Source organism: Ceratotherium simum, chromosome 20 (assembly GCF_057802395.1).
Source record: "Ceratotherium simum simum isolate JZ-2026a chromosome 20, ASM5780239v1, whole genome shotgun sequence".
In the NCBI taxonomy this organism is placed as follows: domain Eukaryota; kingdom Metazoa; phylum Chordata; class Mammalia; order Perissodactyla; family Rhinocerotidae; genus Ceratotherium; species Ceratotherium simum.
In genome coordinates this window covers 50,852,803-50,866,766 of record NC_141919.1, presented here as the reverse complement: position 1 = coordinate 50,866,766, position 13,964 = coordinate 50,852,803, and the positions used below count along the sequence as shown (strand labels likewise).

General features: G+C 41.2%; 1 protein-coding gene across 3 annotated transcripts in view; it reads left to right on the top strand.

Moving 5' to 3' along the window:
- KIF24 (kinesin family member 24) overlaps positions 1-13,964 on the top strand; it is a 67,175-nt gene that overhangs the window by 40,190 nt on the left and 13,021 nt on the right. For 2 of the 3 annotated variants that reach the window (XM_087444739.1, XM_004428349.3), the window contains exons 7-8: positions 5,071-5,192; positions 6,000-6,105. The exons of the other annotated variant lie outside the window; for it this stretch is intronic. In XM_087444739.1, the coding sequence (XP_087300865.1) occupies positions 5,071-5,192; positions 6,000-6,105 (228 nt within the window). The remainder of the gene's footprint in view (positions 1-5,070; positions 5,193-5,999; positions 6,106-13,964) is intronic. 3 annotated transcript variants of the gene reach the window in all.

Below are 13,964 nucleotides of genomic sequence, written 5' to 3'. Positions count from 1 at the left end.
TTTTTTTGTAAGGAAGATCAGCCCTGTGCTAACATCTGCCAATCCTCCTCTTTTTTTGCTGAGGAAGACTGGCCCTGGGCTAACATCTGTGCCCATCTTCCTCCACTTTATATGGGATGCCGCCACAGCATGGCTTGTCAAGCGGTGCATTGGTGTGCGCCTGGGATCCGAACCAGCGAACCCTGGGCTGCTGCAGCGGAGTGCGCGCACTTAACCGCTTGCGCCAGCGGGCTGGCCCCAAGGTGGGTATTATTTTAAAAGCTCCACAGGTGATTCTAACCATTCGGCCATGATAGTCATTCTTCTAGTATATCCAGCAAAGCTAGAGTCAAATAGAGAAGGCTAGAAGGACAGGCTGCATACTTCACAATACCCACTTTTAGAACAGCTTCACAGTATACCCCTCCAGGGACTTGGGTGTGTGAAATGGCAGGGTGGCTCACCATTGATGTGTATCTTTTTCTAACAGTTTCTTTTTCCTGGGACAAATAGGTAAATTTTGTTTAAGGGCTGGGACCTCATGTTTGTGTGATTATCAGATTCCTGAGTCCTGGGATCCAAAACCTGAGGCTAGCACCTGAGTGTGACTATTACAGAGGGTCACCTAAGAGCCAAGAGTCGCTTTCTAGTGATTGCAAAGGCAGGCGTGGAACAAGTGTGGGACATGAAGGGGCTCCTCTGAGACTGTGACCATTCTTAAGCTGTCCTGAGCTCCCTCCACTGTAGAGTCCTAAGGAAATTGTTCCTCACACACCTATTCCCTGTGGTCCTCTTGCCCCCACCTCCCCAGCCATTCCTTCATTTGGCTGGAAGTTTCAGGAGTGTTGGTCCTTGTGATGCCTTTGTCCCTGGAGATTAGACCAAGTGAATGGGAAAGGAGCAAACACTAGGAGGAAGTCCCTTTTCTTCGGTTATGGGCCATAACTGTGCCAAAGGACAATCTAGTGTCAAATTGCACTCTCATCCTAGAGAGTTTATGGCACTGCTCTATGCTAAGTTATGTTTCCTAAGAAAAGCAGAAGGAAGTTTCTTGTTAGTCAACATATTATCGCCGTTGATACCCTCAGTCTGTAATACATATGAGGTTGTACAAGAAGGAAGCTAGCTGAGATCAAAGTGGAAAGTTGATATAAATTATGGATATCTGACACAGTTACCCTCATAAACATTTACTGACTCGAAACAACAGCACTTGCTAACTCAGGTGTTACACTTGCACTCTCTCTCAGGTGTCGCCATTCATGCTCACTCAGGTATCACCCATCTGCTCAAGTGTCATCCTCAGGTGTCATCATCAAGTGTTACCCTCACAGATCACCCTCAAGCTCACTCAAGCATGGCCACTTGTCACCTGCCTGCAACTGGCAACTTTATTTTTCACACAGGATTGTCCTTCCTCCAGGAAGTTTCTCCTAGGTGTATTTTATTACCTGGTCTTACCAGTGCAGGCACTGGGACTTCCCTGCCTCTCCAGAGGATTCACTAACTCATCCAGATTTGGAATCAAGATTTTGTCTGTCAGGCAACTGATAGGCATTTTTTCAGTTGTAGAGATTTGCAGGTTTTTAAGTCGTTCCTACAGCCATTTCACATACTTCTAGATATCCATTCCCAAACTTCTAATAAATCTGTTTCATGTTTTATCATTGCCTTGGCTGTAATTGGTAGCAGAGGCCCACATAGCAAGAGCCTCCCCTAGATGAGCCTCAGTTGTATGCGGGTGATAGAGACTTAATCTCTACATAGTGCCTGTCCTGCTGAAGGTATCCTGTCCTGTCCTTCTTTGGTATTTGTGCAGGAAGCTCAGTGATGAAAGCCTTATACCCACACAGAGCTGGGTCCTAGTGCCGTGTACCCTTGAGCACGTCCTTTACCCTTCTGAGCCTGAAACATGTGCGTGATAGTAGATGATTGAGTTGGGTGATAGAGAAGGAAATGAGATAATGTACATAAAATGCTTACTGTGATGCTAGCTCAATTTGTCACATCTGTTATTCTTACTAATTAGTCCCTGCAGGTTTCCCCACGCCGCAGAATTCGGCAGTTGTCTCTACTTTCTATTGTAGCAGGTCCTCATTTCACTACTCACATAACATGTTTTGTCTAAAGGACGTAGATTTAGAAACTTGCCGATAGACTTGAGTTATGGAAGGAGGAATTGGAGGAGGAGGAGGAGGAGGTAGTGAAAGGAAAAGGGGCCCTGGTGATTTTTAAGGGGATTGCATTAATTTTGCTCTGCTCCTCAACTTGCATTTACCTCAAATAGATTGTCTCTCTTTTTTCCTCTTTATTCTCTTTCTTCCTTCCTTTCTTCTTTTTTTTTTTTTTTTTTCCTTTTACTAGGGAGCCCATGGGATCGCATGTTGATTATAAAGCTCTATTTCCTCATGAAACCCTGATTGTTTTACATTTTGTGAAAAGAAATAGTTTAAGTTTTGAAAGTTTACACGAAGATGTTAGTTCTTTAATATCTTTTTAAAAATTAATATTTATTGAGAACTTACCATGTGCCAATCATGGTACTAAGTGCTTTACATGTATCATCTTTTTTAGTCCTCATAAGTAACCTAGGAGATTACCATTTTATAGTTAAGAAACCGAGGCCCTGAAAAATTAAATGATTTGCAAAAGTTCACCCAACCATATGTCAGCTGGCACGTGAACCCAAACAGTCTAACTTCAGATTTCACTCTCTTAACTGCTACACTTGAATTGTATCATTTACAAAAGTTTGTCTGATGACCTTCACAAACTGCCTCATTTTTACTCCTCAGAACTCCGCTGTTTCATTCTACAATTTGTGAAAGGCATGGTGATTGCAGGCTGTTACTGAAGCTGAGGAAACTGGACCAAGGACCAAAAATTCCTTCATGCCTTCCCTAAAAGGCATTTAGTCAGGAAGGTCACCTCAACACATTAGGTTTTCTGAGACGCACTCACAGGTACCTAGTGCATCATGGTGGACAAGGTACATTGAAAAGCCAAGTATAAAACTCTATAATGGAACCCCAGAAGCCAGTCTTTCTTGACTCCCCTGGGGGTGAACCACAAAGCTATCCTTTCAGCTTCCTGACAGTATCCACAGTTCCTGGCTAGGTATGACCTTGAGGCCTCTCTGAGCTCTCACTAGGTCCCAGCAGAAGTAGCATCATTACTCACATGTTACAGAGGGCACCTGGCTTCTTTCCCTAGCCTGATCACATTCTACCTATGGGACATTGGATGAGTCAGTTAACTCCTTTGTGATCCTTTATCCATCGAGCATATTGCTTACACAAATGTAGAGGTTTAAAACATCTCCCCTGTCTCTTCATGGGGTTTGTAAAAGACAAAAAAATCAAAACAGCAATGATAATCCTAAAACTCTAGGAGGAAAGGCACCAGAATCTTGTTAACTCTGGGATTACGAGAGGTATATATTTTCTTCTTTATGCTTTTCCTATATTTTCCAACTTTTCCACAGTAAGCCTGTCTTACTTTTCTAATGAAAAAGAAAAAAAGAGAGAGAAAAGTTTGATAAAAAGAACAATACAAGTCTAAGATGATCCATCATCATTGCATTACAGTCTATGTAAGCATGAAGTCAGAGTGATACATAGAGGCCAGGATGAGGAAGTGCCTTTAAACTAGGTGGTTCAGTCAGAGATATGGCCTTCAGTGACCTAGCCAGCATCCAAGCTTAGTTAGCAGTGCTCTTTTTTTGGTACTTGCCAAACCCAGTGTAAGGGATTACTGCTCTGGTTTCTGATTAGCAGCAACACACTATCCATGCAGTTAATAATCTAGATTTATAAATTAACAGATTCTTCTCTTTATAAAAGGATTCATCATAGTCCCTTTAAACTTTTAGCAAGCTATTTACAGAATTGGTGCATTTAAAATATGATTCTAAAATACGATTGTAAATATCACGTAGAGATAGTCTTTAGAAACATAACTGTTGCTTAGACCATGGAGGAACTTATTATCAGTTAGTTAAATTTTTAAAAAGCACCGGCCCCCGCTTCTTAAGATATTTTATGGCCTATCGTTGAAGTTTGACTCTCATCTTTTGGACTCTTAATTTGGAAACTGTGGCTGTGTTCAATATGATATAAATTGAAATTCTGAGAGATTGAGACAAAATGAAATAGGACTTCCTAACCCTTAATTCACTGCAAAATAAATGAATTTATCATAAGTGCCCCACAGTGCAGTAGAAACCACATGGGCTTTGGAGTCAGACACATTGGATGTGGAATTTGGTTCTGCCATACAACAGCTGTTGGTGAGTAAGTCAGCCTCTGAGTTTATTCCTCAGCTGTAAACTGGGCATAATAATCGTACTTGCTTCATATTAGGCTATTGTGAGGATTCTATCAAATAATATTTTTAAAGTTCTTCACTTTGTTGATTCTCAGTAATCAACACTCCTCCCCCTGTCCAAAATCAGAGTAGCATGTTCATATGTGGCTGTGTTTTCAGTGGCTAGAGGCCAATCCTGAGGCTTCGCTTCCTCTCCCCCATTCCCTTGTGGCCAGAGGGACCCAGGTTAGTCTTTACTTCCATTTGGAGGGACATTGGTCTCAAGGGAAATCATGGGCTCATGGCACTTACGGTAACTCATCACTTCCATGTTCCCACACATCAGGACTGGCCTGTTTTATGGCTGCATTCTGGGTGAACAGGTGGATGTGATCAGTCATTCCGTGATGCACATTTCTGTCCTTTGCTTCAGTTACTAAGATAGATGGGTATTATGGGACCTTGCTTTGGAGCCAAGTTATGCCCTGAGGATTTTAGTCAGGCTAAATCCATCAAAGATATTAAAAACAATATAGGAGATCAAGAAGTAAATTAGCTCTTGAGCTATTGAATGTTCTTCTCCAAGATTAGTATTCCACATTGTTTTCATTGCTATTGGGTACTTACTCTGTATGATTTAGAGTTAAGCAGCTTTCCACATGGAGGGAAAAAGCTGCAGTGTGTACTGACAGAGTTCTATGTCTGGTCTCTACTGCTCTCAGCCAACTGTCAGGAGCCAGAGGGCTTTGTTTACTCCTTGGTGAAGTCACCCAATTTTATTTTCAGGCGATTCTGAAGGGCAGCAAGGAGCGCAGCACCGGGGCCACTGGAGTTAATGCAGACTCCTCGCGCTCTCATGCTGTCATCCAAATTCAGATCAAAGATTCAGCCAAGAGGACGTTTGGCAGGTGAGCTGGAAATATGCAAGGAATTGCATTGTCTGCCTTCCCTAATGTGACTTTGAAATATGTGTTATCAACAACAGGACACCCTGCCACCATGGAGTTCTTTATTTCAGGGATACAGAGTCGAGTTGTTAGCCCTGAAATAAATCATTGCACTAAAGTGCCATCGGTTGATTAACTGTGAAGTAATGACCTATTGTTGGTCAACCCTAAGTTATTAAAAGGGACATTGATTGCTTCTAACATGGAACACAATATCAGCATAGGAGTAGCAGAGAATGCATCTCAGAGAGCTTACAGGCAAAAAAGAAAAATTAATCCATCCTTCTTGAAAGGAGCCATAAGACAATTGGGTACCCTCATTGCTTCTCTGGTGCTATCTTAGCAAACTCTGCCACACTGATGGATGAGCCTGTCTCACCTCTGAGTAATGAGTCTTTTTTTTTTCCTTCTCTTTCTTCCTTTTTTTTTTTGGCTGGAAAGCCGCCCACAAAAGTTTCTATTTAATTGTCTAAGTGGTCACCTAAGTGATTTGCAGTGTGGTCGTTTAGCCTTATGGGAAGAATGTTTTATTAATTTCAGTCATACTTTCTCACAAATGATTAAAACCAACGGAAGTGTCTAAGTGAACAGTGCCAGCAGCAGCTGACAGATCAGAATCTTGCAATGCTTTTGGAAAGCTGACAGTAATGTCTTGTCTTTAATGAGGATGGGCCAGTGTTAATTTCTTCCTGCCATCACAAAATGCTGACTGATGTAAAAATAAACCAAAGCCCCAAAGAAGTCATCTCTGCTGTGTCTTTTTTCTAGGATCTCTTTTATTGACTTGGCTGGCAGTGAAAGAGCGGCGGATGCCAGAGACTCAGATAGACAGACAAAGATGGAAGGTGCAGAAATAAACCAGAGTCTTCTGGCTGTAAGTTGTTTGAAAGCTTTAACCTAAAAATCCTCCTTGAGAGATTTTTGCCTCTCTTTACATGCAGCCAGAGTGGGTGAGGGTGGGGTAGAATCAGCAGAGCAAGGGCATGCTCTTATCTGGCAGTGGAATTCCAGCGTTGGAGATGGAGGCTGCTCAGTCAGATTCTCAGCAATTCGAGGCAACTCTTCCCTTCTCTCCCTGCCTTCTCTTCCTCTGGTCAGTCCCTGCCAATTAGGAACAGAGAATTATTTCTGCAGTTGCTGAATAGTTAACTTAGGTAAGCTTTCTCCCTCTCGTCAAGTTTTAAAATTGTATTCGGGGGCCGGCCCCACCGTGGCGTAGCGGTTAAGTGCACGTGCTCTGCTACTGGTGGCCCAGGTTTGGATCCCGGGCGCGCACCTACGTGCACTTCTTGTCCGGCCGTGCTGAGGCGGCGTCCCACATACAGCAACTAGAATGAGGTGCAACTATGACATACAACTATCTACTGGGGCTTTGGGGAGAAAAAGGGAAAAAAAAATAAAAATAAAATTGTATTAGGGGCCGGCCCCGTGGCGTAGCAGTTAAGTGTGCGCGCTCCACTGCTGGCAGCCAGGGTTCGGATCCCAGGCACGCACCGATGCACCGCTTGTCAGGCCGTGCTGTGGCGGCATCCCATATAAAGTGGAGGAAGATGGGCACAGATGTTAGCCCAGGGCCAGTCTTCCTCAGCAAAGAGAGGAGGATTGGCATGGATGTTAGCTCAGGGCTGAACTTCCTCATAAAAAAATAAATAAATAACATTGTATTAATTTTTCAAATATATAAAAGTAGAACAAATAGTATAATGGTCTCCCAAATACTTGTCACTCAGCTTCAACATGTGAAAATCTAAGCAACTGTTTCCTTCCCCTGGTTGGATTATTTTAAAGCAAATTCTGTCGTCATGTCATTTCTTCCACAAATATTTCGTTACATATCTCAAAGGACTCTTATTTTTTAATATAACCATAATACTATTATCATACCTAAATAAATAATTATTTAATGTTGTCTGTTATCCAGTAAGTATTATAATTTTTCCAGTTGTCCCATAAGTGTCCTTCCTTTTTTTGGTGAGGATGAGCTAACATCCATTACCAGTTGTCTTCTTTTTTGCTGAGGAAGATTGGCGCTGGGCTAACATCTGTGCCCATCTTCCTCTACTCTATATGCAGGACGCCGCCACACACGGCCTGATAAGCGGTGCATCGGTCTGGCCCGGATCCGAACCCGCGAACACTGGGCTGGCCCCCCCATAAATGTCTTTTTATAGTTGATTTGTTCAAATCAAGATGCAAACAAGATCCTTGGATTGCTTTTGGTTGATATGTCCCTTTTATTCCATATGAGTTCTTCTTCTCTCTCTTTTTTTTTTATGTCAATGTATTTGTTGACGAAAACTAGGTCACTTGTCCTGTAAGATTTCCCACATTCTGGATTAGGCTGACTGCATCCCCATGTTGATGTTTAACCTGGTACTCTATCATCTATATTTTCTATAAAGTGATTAAGATCTATATTTTTGCTGTCCAGTATGGTAGCCACTAAGCCACATGTGGCCGTTGAGCACTTGAAATGTAGCTAGTCTGAATTGCAGTATGCTCTAAGTGTAAAATACATACTAGATTTTGAAGCATGTAAAGTATCTCATTAATATTTTTCCGTATTGATATACATGCTGAAATAATACTTTTGGGTGTATTAGGTTAACTAAAATATATAATTAAGATTACATATTTTATATGTATTACTAATATATATTACATATAATATATTATTATATATAGAATATTATATATATTACATATAATATATTATTATATAGAATATTATATGTAATTATATAGTATATATAATTTCATCTTTTTATTTTATTTATTTGGTTTTTTTTTGAGGAAGACTGGCCCTCTGCTAACATCTGTTGCCAATCTTCCTCTTTTCTTTTTTCTCCCCAAAGCCCCAGTACATAGCTGTGTATCATAGTTGTAGAGTTGTAGCTCTTCTGTGTGGGATGCCGCCTCAGCATGGCTTGATGAGCAGTGAGTAGGTCTCTGCCCAAGATCCGAGCCTGCGGACCCCGGGCCACCAAAGCCGAGTGTGCGAACTTAACCATTACGCTACCGGGCTGGACCCCATCTTTTTATTTTTTAATGTGGCTATTAGAAATTTAATATTACGTATATGGTTTACATTTGTGCAAACATATTTCTCTTGAGAAATACGTATTTCTATTGAGGAAGCGTTGACCTGGAGGCTTGATCAGATTTAGGTTTATTTTTTTGGCAAGAATAATTCATAGGTAGTTCTTAGACTTCCTATAGGAACACATCGGGAGTTACAGAACGTCTGACTGTCTTTGTGATATTAAGAATTAAGAGGGCCGGCCCCGTGGCTTAGCGGTTAAGTGCGCGCGCTCCGCTGCTGGCGGCCCGGGTTCGGATCCCGGGCCCGCACCGGCGCACCGCTTCTCCGGCCACGCTGAGGCCGCGTCCCACATACAGCAACTAGAAGGATGTGCAGCTATGACATACAACTATCTACTGGGGCTTTGGGGGAAAAATAAATAAATAAATAAAATTTTTTTAAAAAAGGAAAATATTAAAAAAAAAAAAGAATTAAGAAAGATACAAATGTTGTCAGCCTAATTCCTCCATTATAAAGTTTTCCATCAGCCTTTTTCACCTAATGGTTTTAGCAGCCATTGATGAGCATCACCTATATCCATTGTTTCATTAGGGATTCCAAAATGGTGATATTCTAATTCTAATATTCCTTCTGTATTTATTGCTGGAAAGAACTTTCCCAAACTATCTGATTATCCTGAAATGTAGTGGAGGCAAGATAAATGCTTGATTTTTTGCCTTTACTCACCAGTTTTCAGAATGAATTGGTGTCCTGGTAACCTAAATATGACTAATGATTGTGTTGTTATTGTTTACTTTTTTTTGTTTTTGTATTATTATAACACTTTGTAATCATTATTCTTTTTGCTGCTTAAATTGTATGTCCTTGGCCAGTGGGAGCCTTTTCAAGTATGTTCCTGTGTCTTTTTGCCCCAACTCCACTAGTCTCTGATAGCCTCCTGGCTTTCTGGTATGACAAGATGTTCTAGGCTTATCTTATATGTTTCCTTCCCTAGACCTTGAATCAGCCATTTTTTCAACAAGCCTTGGTTTTAAAGAAAACGGTATTTAGAGACCATTTAAGGGTGCTAGGGGTGCTTACTACACACTGGGTTAATCCTTGCTTCTAGGCTTTTCTAATGGACAGAGGTAGGAAATAGATTTTTTTGAAGGAGAAAAATATATCAGGGATTCATTCTAATAAATTAATTCAAAATTAAGATCCCAGGGGCCGGCGCAGTGGCACAATTGGTTAAGTACACGCACTCCGCTTCAGCAGCCAGGGGTTCGTGGGTTCGGATTCCAGGCGTGCACCAACGCAGTGCTTGTCACGCCATGCTGTGGCGGCATCCCATGTAAAGTGGAGGAAGATGGGCACAGATGTTAGCTCAGGACCAATCTTCCTCGGCAAAAAAAAAAAAAAGGATCAGCATCGTGTGTTAGCTCAGGGCTGATCTTCCTCACAAAAAAAAAAAAAAAGGAAAAAAAATTAAGATTCCATGGTTTTTGCTTCACTTTTTTTGTGTGAAGAAGATTAGCCCTGAGCTAGCATCCGATGCCAATCCTCCTCTTTTTTGCTGAGGAAGACTGGCCCTGGGCTAACATCTGTGCCCATCTTCCTCCACTTTATATGTGGGACGCCGCCACAGCATGGCCTGACAAGTGGTGCATCGGTGCACAGAGTGTGCGCACTTAACCATTATGCCACCAGGCTGGCCTGTTTTTTTTTTTTTTTTGTGAGGAAGATCATCCCTGAGCTAACATCCAATACCAATCCTCCTACTTCTTGCTGAGGAAGATTGGCCCTGGGCTAACATCCATGCCCATCTTCCTCCCCTTTATATGGGACGCCGCCACAGCATGGCTTGACAAGCGCCGCATCGCTACACACCCGGGATCCGAACCTGCGAACCCCAGGCCGCTGAAGTGGAGCGCGCGCACTTAACCACTGGGCCAGCCCCTGCTTAACTTTTTTGGATTTATATTTCTCCCCCTTTTCTCTTATGCTAGAATTCTTTTTTTGTTTCATTTATTTATTTATTTATTTGTAGTAACATTGGTTTATAACATTGTATAAATTTCAGGTGTACATCATTTTACTTCTATTTCTGCATAGATTACATCATGTTCACCACCCAAATATATGCTAGAATTCTTAGTTCCTAAAAACATTAATATAATTTATCTGCTCTACCTCCCTATAATATATGTATTTCAAAATAGTGCTACTGTTACTCATAATGTGGTTGCTGAATTCAGATTAAGATTTCTTTGCAGTTTCCTTTTTACCCTTAGGTCATATCCGACTAGGGATGTATAGTCATAATATTGTGTGACAAAGTCACTTGAAATAATTCTTCTCTGTGTGTTTAAGCTTACCAATTTCATATTCAATTGAAGTAAAAATTATAAAACAAGCCACATTCAGATTCTGTCCCCTCAACCCTATTACCTCTCTCCCCTTAGGTAACCGTTTTTCTACCTGTCTCTGTGTTTATATTCACTCCTTTTCTCAGAAAAAAGGCAGCATACTGTAAACAGTGTTGTGCACTTTGCTTTTCCACCAGACAGTGTCCTGGAGCCCGCTCCACGGCTGTGCTCAGAGATCTCCCTCGATCCTGCCTACAGCTGCATGGTGCTGCCTTGTGCCCATCCACATTATTTAAGTCCTTTGATCAGAACTGAAGTCACCAGCTAGGCACATTATTTCCAGGCCTCGTGAGGGATAAACTGGGAGGCTGATAGAGAAATCAGCATCTTTTTATCTTTATTTTTTTTCAAATTTTTGGATAATTTTAGATTTACAAAAAACGTTGCTAAAATGAATACACAGCATTTCTTCACCTAGCTTCCCTAATGTTAACATAACCATAGTAAAATGATCTAAATCATCAGGAAATTAACATCACCATAATACTATTAACTAATCTACAGACCTTTGTTTTTTGATTTTTTTTTTTTTAATCGTGGTAACATTGGTTTATAACATTGTATAAATTTCAGGTATACATCATTATACTTCTGTTTCTGCATAGATTACATCATGTTCACTGCCCAAAGACTAATGACAGTCTATCACCACACACATGTGCCTAATCATCCCTTTCACCCTCCTCCCTCCCCAGTTCCCCTCTGGTAACCACCAATCCAATCTCTGTCTCTATGTGTTTGTTTGTTGTTGTTTTTATCTTCTGAGTGAGATCATATGGTATTTGACCTTCTCCCTCTGACTTATTTCACTTTGCATAATACCCTCAATGTCCATCCATGTTGTCACAAATGGCTGGATTTCATAGTTTCCTATGGCTGAGTAGTATTCCGTTGTGTATATATACCACATCTTCTTTATCCATTCGTCCCTTGATGGGCACTTAGGTTGCTTCCAAGTCTTGGCTGTTGTGAATAATGCTGCAATGAACACGGGGGTGCATGTATCTTTATGCATTCGTGTTTTCATGTTCTTTAGATAAATACCCAGCAGTGGAATGGGTAGTGGAATGGGTACCCAGCTGGTCATATGGTAGTTCTATTCTTTTTTTTTATTTATTTTTCCCCCAAAGCCCCAGTAGATAGTTGTGTGTCGTAGCTGCACATCCTTCTAGTTGCTGTATGTGGGACATGGCCTCAGCATGGCCGGAGAAGCGGTGCGTCTGTGCACGCCTGGGATCCCAACCCGGGCCGCCAGCAGCGGAGCGCGCGCACTTAACCGCTAAGCCACAGGGCCGGCCCAGTAGTTGTATTCTTTTTTTTTTTTTTTTAATTTTTTGTTTATTGCAGTAATATCGGTTTATGAGCAGTAGTTCTATTTCTTAATTTTGAGGAATCTCCATACTGGTTTGCATAGTGGTGCACCAGTTTGCACTCCCACCAGTGGTGTGTGAGTGTTCCCTTCTCTCCACATCCTCTCCAGCACTTGTTATCTACAGACCTTTGAATTTCACCAGCAGTCCCACTAATGTCCTTTTTTTTTTTTTTTTTAAAGATTTTATTTATTTATTTTTCCCCCCCAAAGCCCCAGTAGATAGTTGTATGTCATAGTTGCACATCCATCTAGTTGCTGTATGTGGGACGCGGCCTCAGCGTGGCCGGAGAAGCGGTGTGTCGGTGTGCGCCCGGGATCCGAACCCAGGCCGCCAGCAGCGGAGCGCGCGCACTTAACCGCTAAGCCACGGGGCCGGCCCCTAATGTCCTTTTTTGAGTCCAGGATCCTATGTTACATTTAGTTGTCATGTCTCCGTAGTCTCCTCAGTTTTTGTCAGTCGTGACCTTAACATTTGAAGAATGCTGGCCAGTTATTTTGCAGAATGTCTGAATTTGGGTTTGTCTAATGTTTTCTCATGATTAGATTGAGGTAATGAATTTTTAGCAAAAATACCATGGAAGTTGTACCTTTCTCAGTGTATCATATCAGGTGGTACATGAAGTCAGTGTCTTACTACTGGTGATGTTAACCTTGATCACGTAGTTAGGGTGGTTTGTGCTGGCTTTCTCCACTGTCAAGTGACTTTTTTCCCTTTGTAATTAATAAATATCTTATGAGGAGATACTTTGAAACTATGCAAATATCCTGTTTACATCACACTTTTGCTGCCTAATTTTAGCATCCATTGATGATTCTTACCTGCAACAATTATCACTGTGGTATTTACCTGATGGGATTTTCTATTCCTATTATTCTTTCTACATTAATTAGTTGGAATTCTGCTGTAAGAATGAGCTGTCCTTTCTCTCCAATTTATTTATTTATTAGATTATTTATTCATAATAGTAAATGGATATTTCTTTTATTTGCTAGATTATAATCCATTTCTATCATTATTTATTTTGTTGTTCAAATTATGCCAGATTTGGCCATTGGGAGCTCTTTCAAATTGGCTCCTGTATCCTTTTGACGTGTCCCCATCGTTTTTTGAGCATCTCGTTACCTTTTGGCGCTATAAGATGTCACACACTCATCTTGTACTTCCCTTGCCCAAGCCCTGGAATCAGCATTTCTCCAAGGAGTCCCAGAACCAATATATTTTGAGCACTTACTGTATGCTAGTCAGTTTAGTCTTCACAACAACCCTGTGAGGTAAGTTAAGCAAGTCGTCTTATCCCCACTTTATAGATCAGGATTCTGAGGCTCAAATGGATTCAGTGAGTTGGCCAGGGGTCCACTGCCTCTAGCTAGAAATCTGTGATTCTCATATTTAAAACTATGGTCTAGGAATCAACTGTGAAGCCTAGGAAGAAGTACCGATGAAGTCATACAACCCTTTGGGGCTTGGCTATGTCTACTTCACATGGGCGACAGCATGTAAAGGGGCCTGGGAACAAGCCTTCTAGAATAGGAGCAAAATCTTCATAGAGACAGAAAGCAGATTAGCGGTTGCCTAGGACTGAGGTGGGAAAAGTGGCAGGGAAATGAGGAGTGACTGCTAATGAATATGGGATTTCCTTTTGGTGTGTTGAAAGTGGTCTAAAACTGATTGTGATGATGATTGCACAACTCTGTGAATATACTAAAAATCATTGAATTGTTCATTTTAAATGGGTAAATTGTATGGTATGAATTATATCTCAAATTTAAAAAAACTCATTGTGATTTTGATTGGAATTGCAATAAACATACAGATTAATTTGGAAAAAACAAACAAAATCTTGTACTTTGTGAGGTACACAGAGGTACCTCTTGTTTCTTTCCTGGGTATTTCCCCCCTTGCTTCTGCC